At 37.2% G+C, this 22,276-nt stretch overlaps 1 protein-coding gene across 7 annotated transcripts in view; it reads left to right on the top strand.

Moving 5' to 3' along the window:
- PDE1A (phosphodiesterase 1A) overlaps nt 1-22,276 on the top strand; it is a 403,166-nt gene that overhangs the window by 306,898 nt on the left and 73,992 nt on the right. For all 7 annotated transcript variants that reach the window (XM_074338956.2, XM_074338931.2, XM_074338941.2 and 4 more), the window contains one exon: nt 4,850-4,963. In XM_074338956.2, the coding sequence (XP_074195057.2) occupies nt 4,850-4,963 (114 nt within the window). The remainder of the gene's footprint in view (nt 1-4,849; nt 4,964-22,276) is intronic.

Raw genomic sequence — 22,276 nt, 5'->3', positions numbered from 1 at the left:
GTGTTAAAATGGTCTTACTATTCTTTTGCTTCCAAGGAGGAAAAACATGATCTTGAAAACATTTCAAACTGTTTCAGTGTTTGTATCTCTGTACTTAAAAGGAATTCTTTAACACGCTGGAAATTATGCAATGCCCATTTCTGTAATAAAAAGTTTATTCTTGAAATAAAGTGATAGTTTACCTGAATTGTGATTTTGGGATAAGAATGAGAATAATTATATATTCTTTTGTACTTAAAAACAATACTTTTTCATCATATAGTCTCCATCTCAATGCTCCTTTAAATGTAGAATATTAACTTATATCAAAGACCAATAATATTTACCATACAATTGTTCTCATTTTTCAAATGATACCAATTGTTTGGGTAATTATTTATCCCATAAAATAAAGGTATCAACGAACTTTACAATGATTACATTTGCCTATGTGAAAGAAAAATGTCTTAAGCAGACTTTAAATCTATAAGCTTTGCTTCTTAGACTAAGGTTAGGATTTAATTTCCTAAGCATTGGCCTGCAGAGTAGACAAGACAATTTCATTATTTATGGCCTCTTACCATTTTTTTTCATCATGTTAGTATCAGAGGCAAGCAGAACTTACTGAAAATTGCATAACCTCTTGTGCTGACAATCCCTATTTGTGTGTTTTTGTGCACTTCTATGTATGGCAGTATTTTAATGTTAATATCAATATCTGCTATAGATATTCTTTTAGCATTACCTCTTCTACTTCTTATTACAATGTTCTGACAACCATACTTTCTCACTTTTGTATTTCAATCAGGTCACAAATAGGGGCATTGATAGGAATATAATGATTATCAATTCTCTTTTAAATTTTACTTATTAATTTATGATTTATGGTCAATAGCATTAGGGATATCCTGGGCATTTTATATCCTAGACTTAATAAAGACACGCATAGATAAACAAAATTTTTTAGTATGAGAATATTCTTAGTTATGTAGATAGTCTTTTTGCAAGATTGGGTCTTTTTGCAAGATATTAGGTCACAATATCTTAGAAGATAACCTTAGAGTCTTTGCAGTAATTGATTATGAAAACTGTATCATTTTATATGGAGTATTTTTTTTTTCATTTGGAAAGTGGCAGTTCTATATTTGGATAAAAAAAATACTCAATCATTTTCTACAGCTCAGTACTCTTTGTTCAAAGGTAGAAATTATTTCTCTTCTGCAACTGTTTGACTGAACTACAGAGCCAATCAATTCTTTTCAAAGATGATGTTTCTATTTTCATTTCTGTCTTCTTTTAAGTGTTCTAATCATCAGATTGTAAGGAAGTCCCTCCAAAAAGCTAAGATCAAACACCGTTCTTTTCATAATATTCAGGTTGATTTTTAAAATCTTATGAATTATCAAAGATTAGCGTCATTCTCTTTGGGAAAAGATCATTAAATGTTTAATGTTTCTTTGGATTTTTTCATGCCTTTGATAATATATATTAGAATTTTAGCTATTTTTATAAAATAGATAAAAAATTAAGATATATAACAGAAGCATCTATTTAGCCTATATTCTTTTTCTATCTCAAATTAATGATTGCATATTTCAGTTTTTAATTTATAATTTGATAAGTATGCATATATGTGTCCATACTTATGAAACCATCTCCACAATCAAGAAAATTAACATTTCCATTATCCTCTAATGTTTCCTCCCCTTTCTCTCCTCCGTGATCCCCACCTCCCCCGTTCCTAGACAACCACTGACCTGCTTCATAACTTAGTCTCTTAATATAGTGAGTTACATTGATTAACATTTCAATCTCATAAAAACCTTGTATCACTGGGATAAATCTATTTTATGATATACTGTTCTTTTGTATGTTGGTAGATTTGATTTCCTAAAATGTTAAGGATTTTTTCCATTTAAGTTCATGAGGCATGTTCATTGATAGGTTGTTTCTTGATGGTCTATAGTTATCTTCTTTAAGAAATTAAAAAACGTGTACAGATATATGCAGTAAAGCCTTAATGCTTTGGAATCCACAAGTTTATAATGTATGTCATTTGAAAATGATTTATGAAGATGTTGGCTTTGTATTGTCTATAAAGAAAGTGAAGTACTAGCCTAAATAAGACTGTTGGGAATTATTATATGCATAAATTGATTAAAAAGCAAATTCACAATTGGAATAATAATTATATAAATTATTCCATTAACCCACTGTTATAATCATTAATAATCTTTTTACAATACAAAGGTTTTTCTTTTTATGTAAATAAAAATAAGTACTCATTAAAGGAAATTTGGTGCATACAGGCAAAGGGAATAAAGGAGAACGAAATCTCAGTAATGCAAAAATATATATTCCCTTCCAGTCTTTTTGGGTTAACATAGTTAAATTAGTGTGTGTGTGTGTGTGTGTGTGTGTGTGTGTATGTGTATGTGCACACATGCACGCGTGCTAGTGTTTGGATGGTAATGTTTTACAGTTATCTCCATATCTAACTAGATTTTCTAATTGGGTGGTAAAACCTTTTTGACATATTTTTTCAGATCCATTTCTTGTGTCAGACTATAGGTTTATACCCTTATTTAGACATACAAGTCATAGCATTTGTTGTTTTTAAGCTACATCAACATGTCTCTACAAAAGAGTGTCTTCATTGTGCAAGTATTAGAGCCTCTTGATGTCACAGTTTTCATCAGATGTGATCTAGTGATTTGATGGCGATCTGATGATTTCCCTGGGAACACCTACCTGCAGGCTGTCATAAGCTAGGAAGTGCACCTGCAGGTAGTTTTCCAGGAGTATCCCCTCTCATTTTATGTGACAATTTCTCCATTCTTGCGTTCTCTGAGTCATTTCTTACGCTTTTCATTTATCAGTTAGGATTGTGTTCAGTTGCATATAAAAGAAATCACAAAATAATAGTGATTTACACCAAATACTTTCTTACTCTCATAGGAAGTAAGTCCAGAGGTAGGTGATTTCATTCAAGTGGCTTCACAGCGTGTAATCCAGGTCACTTCCATCTTCCTTCCTTCTCTGTCATTCTTAGTGGGTGGCTTCCTTTTGCCTTGTCACTTCATGATTCTAGATGGCTGCTGAACCCTGAGGCAATTCCACTGCATTCCAAGCAGTAAGAAATGGGCAAGGGATAAATGAGATCCCCTTCCAGCTGAATTAGTCTTCCTAAAAATAATTATTCTGAAACTCTTACTCAACAAACTGCATTTGTTCTCCTGGGCCAGAAGTTCCACGGCCATACCTAGTTTCAAGAGAGCGCAAAATTTATTTTTTCAGTGGAGAAAATTGCTAACTCATAGAGTTCATTTATTCAGAAATAAGGAGCACAACCATCTGTAGTACTTGTTTTTAAAACCATGTCATACAACCAAATATAACCAAGCTTTACCAAGTAATTTTCACAAGAAAGATACACAAGTAATACATTTTTAAACCATTGCAGAGCTGTGAAACTTTCTTCTACTTTCACATATAAAAAGTAATTTCAATAAGTATAATGTGATTGGGTCATAAACATTAAAAAAAATCTCAAAATTAATATGTTGCTTCATTGTTATCACATTCATTGTTTTACGCAAGCCTGAAAGCCAGGTTTAGTTTTTCCTTTCTAAGTAACCTGTTCTAGTTGTTACTTTTGTTTTCTTTTGTTTTGTTTTACTTCCTTTGTACAAATACGACTTATTTATTGGTACACAGAATTTATTTTGCAATATTGTTGTGTGCTAATATTTTTTCCCACAGAAGTGTGTAGTACAAAAAGTAATTATTTGTAGCTTCCTGAATAAAATGTTTTAATTTAGGTGTAACTTCTTTCCATGGAGAAATAAAGTGTGTCTTATTGATGGAGGAATGTCAAATACCCTTGCTAAAAATTTTAACTTGTCTTTATACCCTGGCCTTGGTGCTGGAAATCATCCAAAGTAAATTTTCAGAAAACCTGCTACACTATCTCTAAGATAGTGCCTAAAAACAGATGTATTCCATTCTCTCTGAAATACCTTGGCTCAGAAATGGAATTAAATTCTATCTGCTGACTTAGGAAAATGGATAAATTGTTCTTACATTATTTATTTACAGTAGGTAGAGGATAACAAATGTGTTTTCTTTTTCTGCCTACTATAGGGCAATATCTTCAGAAACACTTGGTTTATAAATAATGCATAATGTTTCTAAAAGTGTTAGGAACTTATTGAGGTAATGTGTACTGTCTTACTCCATGAGATACCTATTGCTACATAAAAAGTTATCCCAAAATTTAGTGGCTTAAAACAGTAACATTAATTATCTCACAGTTTCTGTGATTCAGGAATCCAGACATGGCTTAGCTGATCTCTGCCTTAAAATTCCTCAGAGAATTTGGACATATCATCCTATGGATAGAAACAAGAGAAAATATGTATTTTATAGATTTGTCTCAAGTTAAAAAGCATTGCAGTAAAAACACACATTTGTACATGTTTTTTTCTCATCTTAATTATACTTTCTTGGATCTTTTGCCTTTCATTTTTGTTTCTATTGCTATGTACAGTGAATAATTGCTATAGTACTGGTCAAAAGAGTACCCTTTAAATATTCTCTTAGTGCCTCCTCTGAAAAAGCAGAACAGCCATAAAATAAGTTCTAGTGTTAGGAATTATACTTTTATGAAAATATCTATATTGCCTCGAATTTTCAGAAAGAGTGTCCTTGAAAAATGGTACCTAGACTAGCAACTTTGTTTTCTATTTGATGACCCAGAAAGATATGTTAAAAGTTTTACTCGATTTGTGTATTTAATACTGGACTATTTTCCGTATAGTTATAATAAATCTTTTTATTTCTCTCTCTTTTTGCTACTTTTTTGAAATAGACTAAGATGCTTAGTGAAGCAGCTGGAAAAAGGTGATGTTAACATCATAGACTTAAAGAAGAATATTGAATATGCAGCATCTGTGCTGGAAGCGGTTTATATCGATGAAACAAGGTAAGTTTTTACCTCCTCTCCCTTTTATCTGCTTTGCCTCTCTCCCCTTTTGTCCTCTTTCTTTATGTCAAACATGAATTTAGTATATCTTAGTCATGAAACCAGCATCAAATCTTATTTAAATTTAAAAAGTTCTTCTTAATGTAACCATTTTACTGGACTATGATCTTTAAACAAAAAAATACACATTTGCTTGAATACCAAAAAGTAGTCAAACAATACTGGTAAAGTCATAAAATGAATAAATTGAAGTCGCCTATCCCCCTACCCTCATGGTCCTTAGGCCCAGGTTTTAAATGTCAGAAACAGATGTCAGTTTACACTGATTTTCAGTAATGTAAGGATTTTCCATTTATCTCAAGATTTCAGCATTCCTTCTGAGAAAATGGGTGTCACATGCCCACACATTCTTATGAGATGTATGTATGAGACCTTCTGTGCAGGGCTTTCTAAGGGCAGTCTCAAATATGTATTTGACCATCCCCTAAACCTCATCAGCTAGCCTCCTCATAATTAGCAAAGTGGTAAGGACATTCAGAAATGGGGATTTATTTGAAGCGGGATGTCAGCCTAGTGCTGTGTGCTGTGGCTCTCACTCAGGCTATTTACTTTCCAGGGGGCATTTGGCAATGTCTGGAGATATTTTGGAGGTGTGCTGCTGCTATGTGATGGGTAGAGGCTAGGGATGCTGCTAAACATACCACAATGTGAAGGAAACTCCCCTACAACAATGAACTGTCCAGCCCACAGTGTTAATAGTATGAAGGTTAAGAAACCCTGGCCTAAAGGGAGACCTGTGCATTTTCTTTCTTCTCTAAGGGGGTACTTACCCCTGACCTCAAGTAATGGGAGGGGATCCTGAGGCTCCCGGTGCTAATAGAAAACTCAGTGACAGTTCTGGGGAGATTTGACCAGTGTCATTTGGAGTTCAGAGGGTACAGAGACTGGTTCCCAACTCTCATCTGGGAGATAAAGGCAGCAGCTGATAAGGACTACACTGAATTCCCAGTTAAGAGGGACACTTTGGAGGGACCCTCCAGAATTTAGCAGAGAAAAGGCACTGAGTTTTTCCAAAATCATGAGGTGGATAGAGTAGAGGTCTTTTGAAGAGATTGGCCAAAGAATACTGACTTCAGAAAGTGAAAAAGAGGATTCATAGAGGTGATTATTGATATAAGAGCCAAGGTAGAAATCATAGAACTTCAACCTAAATATCAGTGTAGTGAGTTGTCTGAAGGACCCACAAAAGCTGCCCAGTAATAAAAAATAACCTTCATTTGGGCATTTGTCACACAGACACCAAATGCACTAGTCTTGTAAGACCCTTTGACCCCTGCAATTTCCTGCCTCCGCCCCCCCGCCCCACCACATTCTGAACAATGAGAAGTAGCAGAGTGAGTGGGACAGGAGAGGGTACATAGAGAGCGAAGCATCCATCCGACCCCTTCACTTCTGCAGGTGTCCATGCCCGGGTCAGGCCCGAGCTTGGGAAGGTAAGAAATGTCAAACCACAAATGAGATTGAAGTTTTTTATTTTTTGGTATGTACTGGGCTTAAACACACACACACACGCACACACACATGCACACACACACACACAATGTTGTTTAATGGGTAATAAATTCACATGATTAAAAAATCAAAATAATGTAGAAAGGTGCCTCATGAAAGTCTGGCCTCCATGCTTGATGCAATCTATTCAAAGTCGCAACTCTTAAATTTCCTCTGTATATTTCAAATGACTTACTACAAATTTTTATTTCATGTTTTTCTCTTTTCCTTTCATGATAGCATACTATATACACAGGTTTTCATTTTGCATTTTTTTTTTTACCCCTATATAAGGAAACTTAGAGATCTTCCTATATCACATACTGAACTTTTTAATATCAGACAATCAGCAATTTCATTAATAACTGACAGAAAAGGGAGCTTGGCAAGGGTTATATTGCACAGATAATTTTTTTTCTTTGTCCCCAGAATGAAATTCTGTTAAAGCATGGCTTAGAGTCATAGTTAAGGGAAAAAAATATCACAGGCACACTTTTAGATTATAAACTCTATGCAGAATTGTTTTCTTGGTTAATTTTCACTGAACGTATGTAAACGTATCTGATTCTTCTAAGTGAACAGAGATTCAAAGTGTAAACTTAAAAAAATCTGATGTTGCTCCTATAAATTTCCTTGCTCATTCATTTTCATTTGCAGTCCTTATTGTTCACAAGTTGCCTGAACTTAACATGTTAAATGTCCTTGACATTTTATTTTTTATTTATATTTTTAGTTATGTTTATTTATATAACTAAAGAATGTTTAAGAATTATTTGGGTGTTTCCATTTTTCATCTTATAATGGCATAATGCTAATCATCTGGTTTGCCTCACCATCTCCTTTTTCATTTGGTGGATATTATGTGCAATATTTATTAGTTTTTCTGTTGTATTTACTTTCTCAGAAAGTTATAATTTCATAGATATTTTATCACCTCAGTTCCCTACGATACTTGATTCATTAAACATGTGTTACATTTCAAAGTATAGCTGCTTTTCATTTGAAAATTGCTTTTTTGGGAAGAAGAAAGTTAACTGCTTCATGGTAAAATTGTGGGGTTTTGTTTTGTTTTGTTGCTCTTTACAAAAAGCATCCCAGTTCTTAATACTACATCATTCCCAATTTTTACTCAAATCTCACAAAACTTTTACTATTTTATTTTAATGCTTCCATGCATCTATTAATAATAATGCTCCACATTTGTACCACCTTCCAAGAGTTCTTAGCTTCATTACCTCATATTAGTCTCACTACAATGCAGTTGGCAGGGTGATCTTTACTTTCTGCACTTTATTAACGAGAAGTAAAATGGTTTGCCAAAGGTCACAGACCTAGGCATGGCAAAACTGGGACTAGAAACTAGGGTATGACTTCTTACTCATTGCTCTTCCCTCTCTAAGTGGCTCCTCTCAGAGTATTGCTATAAAGCTGGGTGGTTTTTAATGATCCCTGAAAGATTTAGATGACAACGTGTAAAATTTTCTGATAGTTGGAACTGTAAATTCTGGAAAAACAATGCTTAACATTTATCACTAATATCCTATTATTATGTCTTGGTATGTGCCAAGGATTCTTTGAAGCATTTTAATGCACTATTTTATTTAATCATCACAGTAATCCTATAAGATAGAAATTTTATTCATTAGCATTTTACATATGAGGAAATAGAGTCACAGACAAGTTACATAGCTTACCTGAAATAACAGAGAGTAACTTAAAGAGTGGAGTTATGGTCTTGCAGCCTTGCTCTAGGGCTTGGGCTATTAAACAAAGTTCTCATCTTCATCCCTTTCATAACATCCGACCAAAAAGCTATTTCAGAGACTTACTGGAAATTGTTGATGAATGCTCACGTGCTTCCAGGTTTGTCAGATCTAGTGGGGGTCCCGACTGTGGTTGCATCTCTTCTCAATTCTGCCTTAAGGGATGTCACATTGATAAGCTTAAATTGGCTGCAGTGGGAGTATTTACATCATGGAAATTGGAAAATAGTACAAATCAGAATTTTTTTTTCCCCCCTGGAGAGCCTGTGGTTAAACACTGACCATCATGCCACAGGTAGAACCTACGATTACTTCGTATGTATCTTCTAACGCTGTGACTTCATGATGAAAATATCAACTCATGAAATTTTGGAGCAACAATACCTAATGTAGTTTGATTTCCTATAAACTTAGTAAGACATACAGCAGCAAACATACAGCAGGCTGTTTTTCTTGAGATATGTGTACAGTTATTAAAATTGCATTTACCTTAGGAATTTCAGTAAAACAGATGATTTAGAAGGAGGAGGGGTGAAGAAGTATTCAGTTGCTTTTAAACTTTAAAAACCTGATGACTCCTGAGATGTTTTTTAATGGAAAATTCTCTTTCTAGAAAAAAATGTTTCAGTGAGTGTTCCAGAGAGGCACTTTTTTGAAATTTGGACTTGGCTGCATTAAAAGGTCAACACATAATAAAGCAAGATGAAACAGAAATTATGAATTAGTTTAACAGACACACACACACACACACACACACACACACCTTTTCCTACTAAGCCTTAGTGACTGCAGGGTTTCAGTTAAGAAAACAAATCAAAACAAAAATCTCTCTTGAAAGATGATTTGAGTGAGAAAAATAGAAACAGTTCTGATAGAATTTGAATCTGACCTTCTCTGAGGGATTATAGCACAATTCCCTAATGAATAGGACTGTTTGTTGGTTTTTTAACAAGACATTTTCAAATGCAAATACCAATATTTTATGAGCCCTGCTTTCAGATGTATCCCTAGAGGCTATTCTTTTTCAAAGCTGCTCAGTCGTAATCCAGAAACCTGTGGTCCACAAAAAAATTTCTGTTTGATTGTCCTTATTTGGATTGGGATGTTGCCAGCCAACGTAGCATCCTTGGCCTCATGAATTGCTGAGGGCAGGCAGCTGATTGGGAGGCATTCTTCAGAGAGAGAGATTATCCTTATTCATACTGCCTAACAACACAATTTACAACTTCATTTTCTTAATGTGAACCAATCCAAGTTATGATTACCGTAGTTACAGCACAGACTCTGGATTAAAAAAAAATTGGGTTGTTCAAAGCCTGGGTCCCCCATTCAATGCTCCCTTTCTTTAAACAAGTTTTGTACTTAACGTCTATAGGTCCTACCTTCATTTTCTGTAAAATTAACATAATGGCAATGCTGACCTCACAGGTTTGATCTGAGGGATAAATGTAGCACAATATCTGACAGAAAGTTAAATGATAACCTTTGTTTGTACTAACCAAATGCAAATATTTCTGGGTATATAACACATTAAGATATACAATTTATGCCTCCTAGTGAAAATATCAAATAATTTCTTGAAAGCAGTTTTTGGTCATGAGAAAATAAAGAGTGGTTTCAAATTATAAGGAAATGAAAGGAAAGTGCAAATGGAAGGAAAGGAACCTTGATAGGATACACGTCTTGATAAAAAAAAATACATCCTCAATTGAGAGATAACCTTGAATGAGGTGTCAGTCAGTACTTAAAGAAGTTAGTCTGGTAGATCCTGAAGTCCAGGGTACCTCAAAGGCTAAGTCCCTTGAAATCATCAAGCACCTCTACAGGGATTTACAAAGAAATATTCACTTATGAAATTAATGTTTATTGAGTACCTGACGTGGATATCAGGCACACTGGTCATCACAACCAGGAGTATAACTGTGCAGATAACTAGTGGCTAGAAATGAGTCAAGAGCTTGGAAGATAAACCTAAGCCGGAGGACCAATACTGCAAGAAACAAACAGGGAGATTCGGAGTTATGGAAAGAAACCCAAGCACACTGGCAGATTGCAAGAGGAATCACTAAGTAGCAATAAGTCATCACCAGAGGGAATAATATGGAGTAAGAATTGTACAAAGTCAAGATTCCAAACCAGATATGCTTAAACGTGCAGGTATTGCTTAATGTTAATGAGTTTTGTTCTTTTTTTTTTTAGATTTTTTTTTTTTTTATTGGGGAAGGGGAACAGGACTTTATTGGGGAACAGTATGTACTCCCAGGACTTTTTTCCAAGTCAAGTTGTTGTCCTTTCGGTCTTAGTTGTGGAGGGTGCAGCTCAGCTCCAGGTCCAGTTGCCATTGCTAGTTGCAGGGGGCGCAGCCCACCATCCCTTGCGGGAGTTGAACTGGCAACCTTGTGGTTGAGAGGACGCACTCCAACCAACTGAGCCATCCGGGAGGCAGCTCAGCTCAAGGTGCCGTGTTCAATCTTAGTTGCAGGGGGCAGAGCCCACCATCCCTTGTGGCACTTGAGGAATTGAACTGGCAACCTTGTGGTTGAGAGCCCACGGGCCCATGTGGGAATCGAACCTGCAGCCTTCGGAGTTAGGAGCATGGAGCTCTAACCGCCTGAGCCATCGGGCTGACCTATGAGTTTTGTTCTTTAGCAAAGCTCCCCATGCCCTTTCTTAAAGATATGGTTTCTAGCAAAAGGACTTAAACAGTAAAAAATTATGTCTGGGACATGCTGGATATATGGGCACTAGAGCTCAGAAACAGGGTCCCAGTTAAAGATGTGAATTTGGGGATTATAATTTAGGGAGTCTCAGATTTTTTTGGATGCTTTATTTTTATTTCAATAATCAGAGCTCCTTTGCAATTTTGATGTTTCCCATCCTAAAGTTTTTGAAAATGCTCAGGGAATGCTTACTTCTTTTGCCAATCTGTCTTGGCTGTCACTTGCCTCTGCAGTCACCTCTCTGGCTTCAAACTGCTGAATAGTTACTCTGCAGGTCACCTGTTTTCCCCTCACATCCAGCAGTCCACAGACTGGTACTGCTGTCAAGCACAAACGAGCTCAGTTCCTTCCCCCATTTCCCCAACCTGAATGCAGAATCACCTGTAACTCTAGAAGACTGTTGGATGCTCTCAGAACCCATAACTCAATGTCTTCCATAGAAGTCCCCTACCAGGCATTTCCCTGCATCTTCTAAGGTCTAAGCCCATCTTGCAGAAGCCAGCTTACCATCCTTGATGCAGGTGACTTTCAGCATGTTTTCCTATCCTGAGTTCAGAATCTTAAACTCTAAGGCCAAGAGAAACGCAGGGAACTACCAAAATGGATGTCAAGTTGTGTATTCATCTCCAAAATCAACGCCTACGCTCAAAGACTATGCAGTCTAAATCCCTATTTAGAGGGGGGACAGAAGACATTTTTCTAACGGACACAAAATCTACAGTGACGTAGCTGTGCTCACCGTGGAGACAACCTTGTCCGTTGCTGTCCAGAAATATTATTTAGCCTCTTGCAGGCACACTGTCTCACTCTTCTGGTCCGATGCCAGCATAGGGCCTTCACTTTATTTTGGTGCAACTTAAAGACCTATTCAAAGGATTTTTCATAAAACAAAAGAGCAGTCTGCCTCTTAAAGTAAAACAAAACCTCTGTGGAAGAAAACAAATTATTTTTCGACTTTTCATATGTCAGTTTTCCTCATTTCCAACCATTAAGGTTTCCAAAACTCTGGGAGCTCCATCTCAGTGTGGCTCACCATGTTACCCTAGTAACTGAAGTCAAGGGAGAGGATGAAAATGCCAAACAGAGGTGTGGGGTGAGAGGGTAGTTAAAGACCGATATAGAGAACACAAGTGTTTAAAGTTGGGCAAGGAGCTACTGAAGAGGAGACTTAGGAAGAGTAGAAATAGAAGCAGGATACGTACCTGAAGAACGTGGAGTACTGAAAGCCAGAGGACAGCAGGGTCACTAAAAAGGGCAAGTCACGTGCCATGGGGAGAACCACAGGATGCAGTCAGCAGATTCCTAATACATCTGAAGCGGAGTCCCAATAAAGAGGAAATGCTACCAGCCAGGCAATGGTAGTATGAGTAATTAATGTGGAATGGCTCTGCAGACTGTTTTTCAAGAATTTTCTAGTGTAGGAAAAAGAAAAATCTATTAATGGAGACATACACTTGTTTTTTGTTTGTTTGATTGATTGATTGTTTTAATACTGTTTTTAGAATGGAAGGCTAGCACCTGTAGACTGGAGATGAAGAGTTAACTAAGAGATTTGGAATAAAGAGAAATAATATTCAGAGGAAAATTAGGTCAAAAAGTTATCCTTGGGAAGTTATCTAGGAAAGTGACAAATAACCAGGCACAGGTGGGAAACATAGATGAAGATGAAGCTAACAGCCAAGAACCTTCAAATAAGCAAAACATGAGTAGCACTGTAGGATTAGACAGCTTAGCATTTATTCTAAACTCAGTAGCTCAGCATAGGTAAGAGTGTAACAATAATCACGGCCAAAATAGAGAGCCTGGGCTATGAACATCAGGCATCAGTGTTACATGGAGAGCAAACCCTTTGTGGTACTCACCATGACCTACACATCATGATGGCATTGACTCTTGGACATTTGGACCTGGAGTAGGGTAGGAGAAAAAAACGAGAAGAGATCGACTAATGAACACCTTTCTTGAGTATTTCAACCCAACCAAACCAGCTTAAACAAAGTCTGACAAAACATTGATGGCTAGTGTTGACTGTAAGCATAGGTGATTCAGAGTAAAAATGTCAACAGATTAACCTTTTTGTTTTGCTTGCTCTGGAATGGCCTCCTTCTGATGCTTTGAGTGGTTGTGAGACAAGACAGTGGCAGTATTTCCAAGCTTTACATCCTTACACCTTCAAATCCAGCAGGTACGAGAGAGGGTTTCTTTCCCAAAGGCTCCAACAAACATAACCTTTGTTTCACTGGCTCTGGTTAGGTAATATGCTTATCTCTGAAACCATCACCTCTAGGGAAATTGGACATACAAGTTCTGTGGTCAAGCATCTCATGAGGGAAGTACGAGATCAATTTTATGCAAATCAAGCCTAAGAATTGAGAATGGAGGACAGTGTTTTTTTTTCAAAACAACAACAGTTTCCTCTCTAGGGTGAAAACTGAAATGTTTGTGTTAGCACTGCATGAAAGGAGACTAGAAGCAGGGTCTGTGTGGGATGCTGAGCAACTCTTGTCCTGACTTTGCTCCTACTAATGACAAGCCTTTGGGCAGGAAACTTTTTTTTTTTTCCTCTAGTCATTGGTTTCCTTACCTGGATATGAAGTCTCCAGTCCCTTTCTGTTCTGGAATTCTGTGTTTTTTTCCTATAGTCCTAAAGTCCCTTATAAAGACCTGCTCGTGCCTAAACTACCCAGGCCACCAGGAGGGTGACAGGAGAGAGTTGGTTATCATTTGCTTAGTGGCGGATCATTTATAAATATGGGCACTTGTATTTTTTAGAATGTTTCCATTTGGAGGAGTCCCTGAGGAAATTAATTTGAAGGGTATGTGCTAAGACTTTGCTGGAGCTCAGTGGATAATTTAAAAAGCAAATTATGACTTTTATACATTCCATTTTTATGGTGTGAGTTGTTGGGAGGGGTGGCTGTTTGGAATTCTGTGTTTGGAAGCTGTTCTCACTCTGTAGATGGGGTATGAAAACCAGGCTAGAAAAAGCTGCAACACATTTTGGTCAGTTTTCATATTTGCTGTGCATCTGTGGTGTGTTACTTCCTACAAACTTTCAAAAACAGCCTCACTAGTGAAAAGGGGGAAAAAAAAAAAATTCTGACCAGATCTTTTGAGCGATAACTGACAAACGAAGCTCCATATATTACTGTTGTAATATTTTGGGTCAATAAAATATAAATGACTATTTTCTGGATTTTAAAAAGATATAGTTTAAATATTATTCTTTTCTAATAATGATACTAATAACAATTAAGATTGTTGACAATTAATTATGTCCAAGGCAACATATTATTCAATTTGCATATATGATTCCATATAATTCTCAAATATCCTATGAATTAGATGCTTGTATTATTTGCACTATAAAGTTAACGAATTTGAGGCATTAGAAATTTACTTGCTTAGGACCATATAACTATCAAGTGTCAGAGAGAGGTTTAAACTTACATAGAGCATACCTAACATCCATTCTTCTCTTTTTCCTTGCCAATAAAACCCTTTCTTTTCCCTCTTTTTTTTCAATTATTCACTCTCCTCTGCAAAGTCAAGTGATTCAGGGGAGACCAACCCCAGCCCCAGGCTCAGGATGGGTGAACCCTAATTGATTTAAGCCAGTAATTAGTCCCCAATTCCCTAACCAGAGAGTTTGGACATGGACATGTGATGCAATTTTAGCCAATGAGACTGATGGGGGTGTCAGCGAAAGATTTCCACTCCATAGAAAAGGAGTCCTGTGCCTCTTGGTATTGGATCTGGGTATGATGCTTGAAACTGATGCAACCATTTTACTATAAGCATAGAGCTAAACCTAACACAAAAGTTGGTTGTATAGAAAGATGGAGGAAACCTGAGTCCTTGATGATACTGTGGCTCTGCTGATTTTTAAAAGTCCCTACTGGAGCCAATCTACCTGTCGCTTTCTGGTGAAGAAACATAATACATTTTCCTATTATTTAAGCCACTTTGGGTTTAGTTTGATGTCACTTGCTATTGAGAGTATCCTTATAGCCACATAGGTCTGCCATCATCCAAAGGCCATGTGCTTAATCTCTAATCCTTCCAGGGGGTCACCTTATCCTAATAAGTCCTAACACAGATGTTTGATTTCTAAGTTATCTACTTAGAATTCACAATCTATTTTTCCCATAAAACAAGGTAATAGTTTGATTTAGCTTTCAAGATAGGCCATAAAACATATCGATCCTGTGATACAGCTAAGCAACATAGGTGGTTCTTGGGCAAGTGTCTGGTACTGAAAGTCAGAGGTTAGTGTTTCCTCGTTAAATAAAAAGGTTTTCCTCATTCTTTACTGTATTCCATCAACAAACCTACCTCTAAAATATAGTTTGCCACTGTCTACTCTCCATCTCTTTTCTCTCATCTCCATCTCCATAAAACTGGTCTGAATCACCGTTACCTTTGAAGCTGTCTGTCTAGACACAAGTCAGCCAGTTCTGCTCTGGGATATTTCTACCCAGGAGTGGTAGCTGCCAACTGGGGGTGGGGGTGGGGGGGTGAGGCAGCCAGCTTGTTTCTGCTCCAAGATCCTGGTAACATGATGGGGTGTGCTATCTCCTCTCCCACCTCAGGGTTTGTGTTGGTTTGGAGAACATCAGGCAGGATTCCGTGGCCCTTCTCAAGATCTTTCTGTCTTCCTTACTGATTCCTCTTGATTAACTTAGAGCATCGTTTGATGACTATAAGGATGGAATTCTGCTGACTCATTGCATACTCTTCTGTTAAATTCTTTGCCTGGCCTTTCCTTCTTTTATGTGACCTAGATTTTGAAGCTCAAATCTAGGAACAGGAGTTTTCCCTACTTTGGTTCTTTTGTGTCATACATGAGTGAATGAATGAAGTAATAGCTGACTGTTTGGACAAAGGCCCACAGGGTAACAGAAAATATATATTTTTTAAGTGTCATGTTGTCTTTTCACACATGAAGCAGAACCTGACTGAAAATGTTAATATATACGAAGTCCGGCAATTAAGTTTGCGAACTTGTTGCAACGATGTTGCTAACCCTTTTTGATATCAGAGGAATTATTCATTATGAATTTGTACCAACTGGACAAATAGTTAACCAAGTTTACTATTTGGAAGTGCTGAAAAGGCTGCGTGAAAAAGTTAGGCCACCGGAACTTTTCACCAACAATTCATGGCTCTTGCATCACGACAATGCACCAGCTCACACAGCACTGTCTGTGAGGGAGTTTCTAGCCAGTAAACAAATAACTGTATTGGAACACCCTCCCTACTCACCTGATCTGGCCCCCAATGACTTCTTTCTTTACCTGAAGATAAAGGAAATATTGAAAGGAAGACAGTTTGATGACGTTCAGGACATCAAGGGTAATACGACAACAGCTCTGATGGCCATTCCAGAAAAAGAGTTCCAAAATTGCTTTGAAGGGTGTATAGGCACTGGCATCAGTGCATAGCTTCCCAAGGGGAGTACTTCAAAGGTGACCATAGTGATATTCAACAGTGAGGTATGTAGCACTTTTTCTAGGGTGAGTTCACAGACTTAATTGCCAGACCTCATATAATACACATCAAAGCAAACAAAAAATGACTTTATTCCTCACCTAACCACTGAAAATACATGATTATTTTAACAACCTCTAAGACCAGAAACTCTCTGTCTATGTTTTTATACATTTATTCAACAAATATTTATGAAGAATACTCTCTATACATCGATAATTATTTTTGCTATTCTATTTGTCTATTGTTAACTTCCTCTTGTGATTGCTGCTACTATTTTGGCTGCATAGATTTAGAAATAAATATATTCCATGTCTTCCCTCACACTTCTGTCCTCCAAATACACCCCAGTTCTACTTCGTATCCATTCTCCACCCCTGAGTAATTGACTCTCTGTACAGCTTGGTGACTATAGTTAATAACACTATATTACATATTTGAAAGTTACTAAGAGAGTAGATCTCAAAAGTCGAGAACTTGACTCATCTATTTTTGTCAAGTAACATGCAAATAATTCTCATTGGTAGCACCAGTATCAAAGATTCATTAATTAAGATAGCTTAAGGAAGATACTTCTGCCAGTCCTTTCCCATACAGTTCACCAACCCTCTCCATCTCTGAAAGTGGAATAATGGGTATTTGGAAATCAGCAGTGCTGCTAAGTTCACATTATAGAAGAGGATTTCACTCACTTCTTTGGCAGAGAGCTTCCATTAACTGGCAAGCTATGAATGGATGAGAACAGTTATCAAACTTTAACGTCCATCAGAATCACCTGGAGAGCTTATTAAAACAGAGTGCTGGATCCCATCCAGGTAGTGTCTAATTCAACAGGTCTGGAGTAGAGCTCTGGAAGTTCCAGTTCTAATAGATTCCCAGGTACTACTAATTCTGCTGGTTCAGGGACCACGCTTTGAGAAATATGGGACTCCAGGATGTCAAAATGAGGCTACAAAAAAGAGAGAGAGAATGCTACAGATTTAATTGTTAGAATTTTAAGGTCTTATCATCAAAAGTTTGTGGACCAAAAACTGCCCCAAGATATGTATGAAATGACCTTGTGCTGAAATGCCTCCCTCAACCAGGAAATTTCATCATGGAATAGGGGCCGTAAGCAAAGGATCCTGAATTGAAGATTAACCATGACTCACAGCAACTATTGGGCACTGTTGAGGCAGGCCTGTCCTTGGGTCTGTGGTGTGGTCATCACTCCCAAGTGTGGTCACCACTCCCCACTGTGGGAAATCATAGGTCCTTAGGTTTCATCTCTGCGCTGCAGCCCCACCCTTTTTCTCCACTGCAGCACTGTTACCCTGTCTCCCCGAAAATAAGACCTAGCCAGACAATCAGCTCTAATGCATCTTTTGGAGCGAAAATTAATATAAGACCCAGTATTATATTATATTATATTATATTATATTATATTATACCCGGTCTTGTAGCAAAATAAGACCAGGTCTTACATTAAATTATGCTCCAAAAGACGCATTAGAGCTGATGGTCTTTCTAGATGGTCTTCTTTTCAGGGAAACACAATAGTAATCCTTGGAAGGATACACAGTTAGATGGAGCATAGAATGCCCTTCTATATGTCTCATTTCCCTGATTAGAGGAGGCAACATATAATTCTCTGGAAAGAGGGGCAGGAAAAAGATCAATAGTGGGTAGATATTCTTGTATTTTGGTAAAATATACATAACACAAAATTTACCATTTTAACCATTTTTAAGTGTACAGTTCAGTGGAGTTAAGAACACTTAAAATGTACAACCATCACCACTGTCCATTACCAGAACTTTTTCATTATCCCAAACAGAAACTCTGTACCCATTAAATAGAAATTCCTCACTTCACCTCCCCTCAGCCTCTGGTAACCTCTATTCTTCTTTCTCTCTCTATGAATTTGCCTATTCTACTTGGTAAAATTTTAAAGTAGGTAAAAAGTATTTTTGGAGATTCCTTGCACTGCACTTTGATGACCCATAAAATCCTTATGTTGTTCTTTGGTTTCCCAAAGTCCACTTTGACCAACTTCTCCCCGTGATGTCTCAAACACTTGCATCCCCATGGCACTCTTCTTTTCTACATGTCAGAAATGGGAAATCTTCAAATATATGGTGATGGAAGGAAAACTGATTCCAGGTAGTAAACACACAGTGTGAGATGTAGATGATGTTTTACAGAATTGTACACCTGAAACCTGTGTAACTTTACTAACAATTGTCACCCCAATAAACTTTAATTAAAAAAAAAAAAGAAATAGGAAATCTGCTTAGCCTAACTCATGCAGATGTGTAAATAGCTGGGAGTTTACAGAGGGTTGCTTTGTGACAGATGCTCTTCTAAGTGCTTTGTGTGCATTTACCCATTTCATCCTCACAAATCCACCATTAAGGATATTATTATTATTATTATATCATCATCATCATCTCTAGTTTTATTGAGAAAGAAACTGAGACTCAGGCAGATGAAATACATTTTACAAGACCACACAGCTAATAGGAGATAAAGCCAAGAGTCTGACCCCAGAGGCAGTTCTCCTAATCACAGAGGATGCTTATTAATAATAATAATAATAATAATAATAATAATTAGTAATTAGTGGAATGTCAGGCTTTGTGCCTAATGAAATATTTTCAAAGATATTTTTGAGCCATGAGGACTTCCTGGTGGAAAGTCAAGAGTCATCAGCGAGGCCTAGGGCAGTTTTCTGCTTCACCCATTCCCTCAATTTCCGTCTCCCAACTGAATCCAAAAATACAATGTGATCCTAACTTTCCAAGCAACTTGATTCCTTCTCAGAGCCCTCCACCAACATTTCCCCCAGGCCTTCCTGCCTATCCTGGGAGACGGGCCCTCCTCTGCCTGGGCTTCTGCTTCCTGCTGTGGGTACAGAGGTACAGAGCCCTCCTTAGCCCTTAAGTTGGAGAAAGCCACTTCTAACTTTAACACACTCCTTAGCTGACCTCATCTAAGCTGAGATTTGCCTCTTAAGAATTGAGCTAAGGTCTGCATAACTTACTTGTCTACCCAAATATTTAGTCTTCATAGTCACTCAGATGTAACGGTCATCTTCTCACAGTTAAAAAAAAAAAAAGAAAGAAAGAGAGAGAGAGAGAGAGAGAGAGAGAGAGAGAGAGAGAGAGAGAAAGAGAAAAACTAAAAAAACAACAACAAAGGAAATATTAAACAAAGCTACCAGATAGACACAAAAAGGAAAGAAAACTGCCACAAACAAAACACAAAACAAACAAAAAAAACAATGTTGAGATCAATTTGTGAGCCTGCTCTTTTAAGTCCCTTTTAGAACAAAAACAGGGAATAAATAATAAATAAGTGTCCTTGGCAGTTAGCTAGGAAAAATTAACTCAAATTTATTTAGCACTGAGGAAGTAAGTTACTGACAAGTCAATATGTCAATTCAAATGTATTACCTTTTCCTGTCCTGACATTTAATTTACTGTACTTCAAAGTACCCTGAAATTCTACCATCTAGATATATTTCTCTATGAGAAAATAATTCAACATACCAGTCTTGAGAAATAAACTTAGGCTTCCTCCCACCGAAAATGCTCTGGTGGGCCAAACTCCTTTTAAGATTTTTTTAAGATCAATTATTTTGAACCCTGAATTTCAAGGTAGAGATGGGATAGAGAATAATGATTACTGATGTTTTTATTGTCTGAACATGAAGGTAGTCTGGGTACTTCGTAAGGAAAACATGCATTTCAGGTGAAGGATAGCTCCACAGTTTAAAATACAGACTATGAAATTCAAAAGACTTGAGCTGAAAAAGTGACATGGGTCCTCCTGGTTGTGTGACTTTGAGCGAATCACTTAAGGTATCTGTGCCTCAATTTATGCATCAGTAAAATAGGGATAGTGATAATAATTGTGTCTTCCTCATGGTGACATTGTGAGGATTAAATGAGGGAAAGCTTGACTCCTGGCCTGGTTCATAGTAAGTAAGCAATAAAGCTAGCTGACTTTATCATCTATATCCTCAGATAGTTCTAAAGTCTGAGTGAAGCTTTACCGTTATCCTTCTTTTTTGGCCGGAGAGAGGGCAGCTCAGAGCATAGATGTGTGTTAATCAGAGAAATAATATTAATGAGCTTGCCTGTGAGAGAACCACTTACCCCCAAAGAATACCCATACTGCAGAAAGAATGACCTTTCTTAATGACCCAAACATCCTGGAAAGGCTCACAGGAAAGATGTTTATCACATACGAGTTCAGTTCTACCCTTAGCTGAGAGTCATTGTAACTGCTTCTCTGGACACTAACCCCCATTTCAGGGTGCTCAACAATGTCCCTCTTTGGGTGTGCCCCTCCCCTTGGGGTGATAGGTTCTCCAAGGCCAAGAAGAACCTGGAAACCCATGCCCCTCTTCGTATTCCAGGTAGTTGGACACTGGAATTCTCTGCCCTACCCAGTGTGCCCTCTACCATCTTGACACTGACACCCCAAAGTTCTCTGCTCCAAGTTCTCCTAGTCTGTCTCCTAAGTCTTTATGGGCCTCATTCTTAGGTCTTTCCTCCTGAGGGGACCCAGAACACAGTTGGAGTGTGTACCCATCCACCCCTAAAGAGTGGCCAAAAAGCAGCTGCTTTCAATGCTGGGCAGGTTGATGCAGATTGTACTGGGAGGCTACAGTGTCCACCTGCCTATGCAGTAAGGACCTGAGCAGAAGGTCAAGTAGATGCCCACAGCCTTGTCACATAAGAGATGAAAATTTTTCATTCAAACTCAACCTGTCAGGCTTTTATGAAACTTATTAAAAGGTAGGAGGATAGAACATATTTAACAATTTATTCACTTGTAACTTTAAGATATTTCATTATATGGTATTTGGGAGAAATATGCTCCTGCCCTTGGCCCAGCAAATGTTTGGGGCAGAATTAAATGAGTAGTTGCTTATCGAAATGTCCTTTACAAAGGACAGTTATAAATGTCCTTTATAATAATAGCAAAACAGGAACAAGAAAATTGCAAACTAGAGAAGCCAATTTCTTCTAGTTTCATCCAGCTCTTGAATTTTAATACTTAATAGGTGTAAATGTGGTCCCCTATTCCCTGGAAATAACTATGTGGGTACACGGGTATAATAATTTTCCGAGAGTCTACTGTGAAAAGAAACATTTTCACTGATATAATTGTAAGAGTCAAAATCCCATGACCTCTCCTTCCGTGACCGCCTCCTTCTTTATTCCCTTCCCCTACAAACTTTCTAGTTCAAAATATAAGCCCTTTGGGAATTGTGTCATCTGATTTCAAGAGAAAATTTGGAATATAAATAGCTCCCAAGGATCAGTTGAATACTGATTGGATGCAGGGTCAGTTTTCACAGCTTGCCAGGCCCCATCAACACATAGCTCATATAGGAACCCTCGTTGTATGATTTATTGACTCCATTGGGACTAAAAAACAAGTTACATCAAACACTAGTGGAAGCCTTTTTCAGAGATCAACAGAAAATACACTTTACACATATACTCCTTATTCTTTTCTGTATAGTGCATTTTAAGAATTCCCAAGATAAATATCAATGTTTATATATATATATATTGTTAGTTTCTTCATTTTTTTTGGAGCACTGCAGAGTAAATAATTATGCTCATTCTGCCATCTAACACTAGGATGGAAAACAATAAAGTTATTGGATGTTTTGAAAGCAAAATTCATTATAGTATTTCAGGTCCCATTTTATCAAGTGACTTGCACAAATTTATTTGAAAAATAAAATGAAGGCAGACTGTAGTCTTACATGTTTCACATGTGACATAATC

This window comes from Rhinolophus sinicus, chromosome 17 (genome assembly GCF_057876585.1).
Source record: "Rhinolophus sinicus isolate RSI-liver-muscle chromosome 17, RSI-T2T, whole genome shotgun sequence".
Lineage (NCBI taxonomy): Eukaryota > Metazoa > Chordata > Mammalia > Chiroptera > Rhinolophidae > Rhinolophus > Rhinolophus sinicus.
Note: the sequence above shows the minus strand (reverse complement) of the source record. Positions and strands in the feature narration are given on the sequence as shown.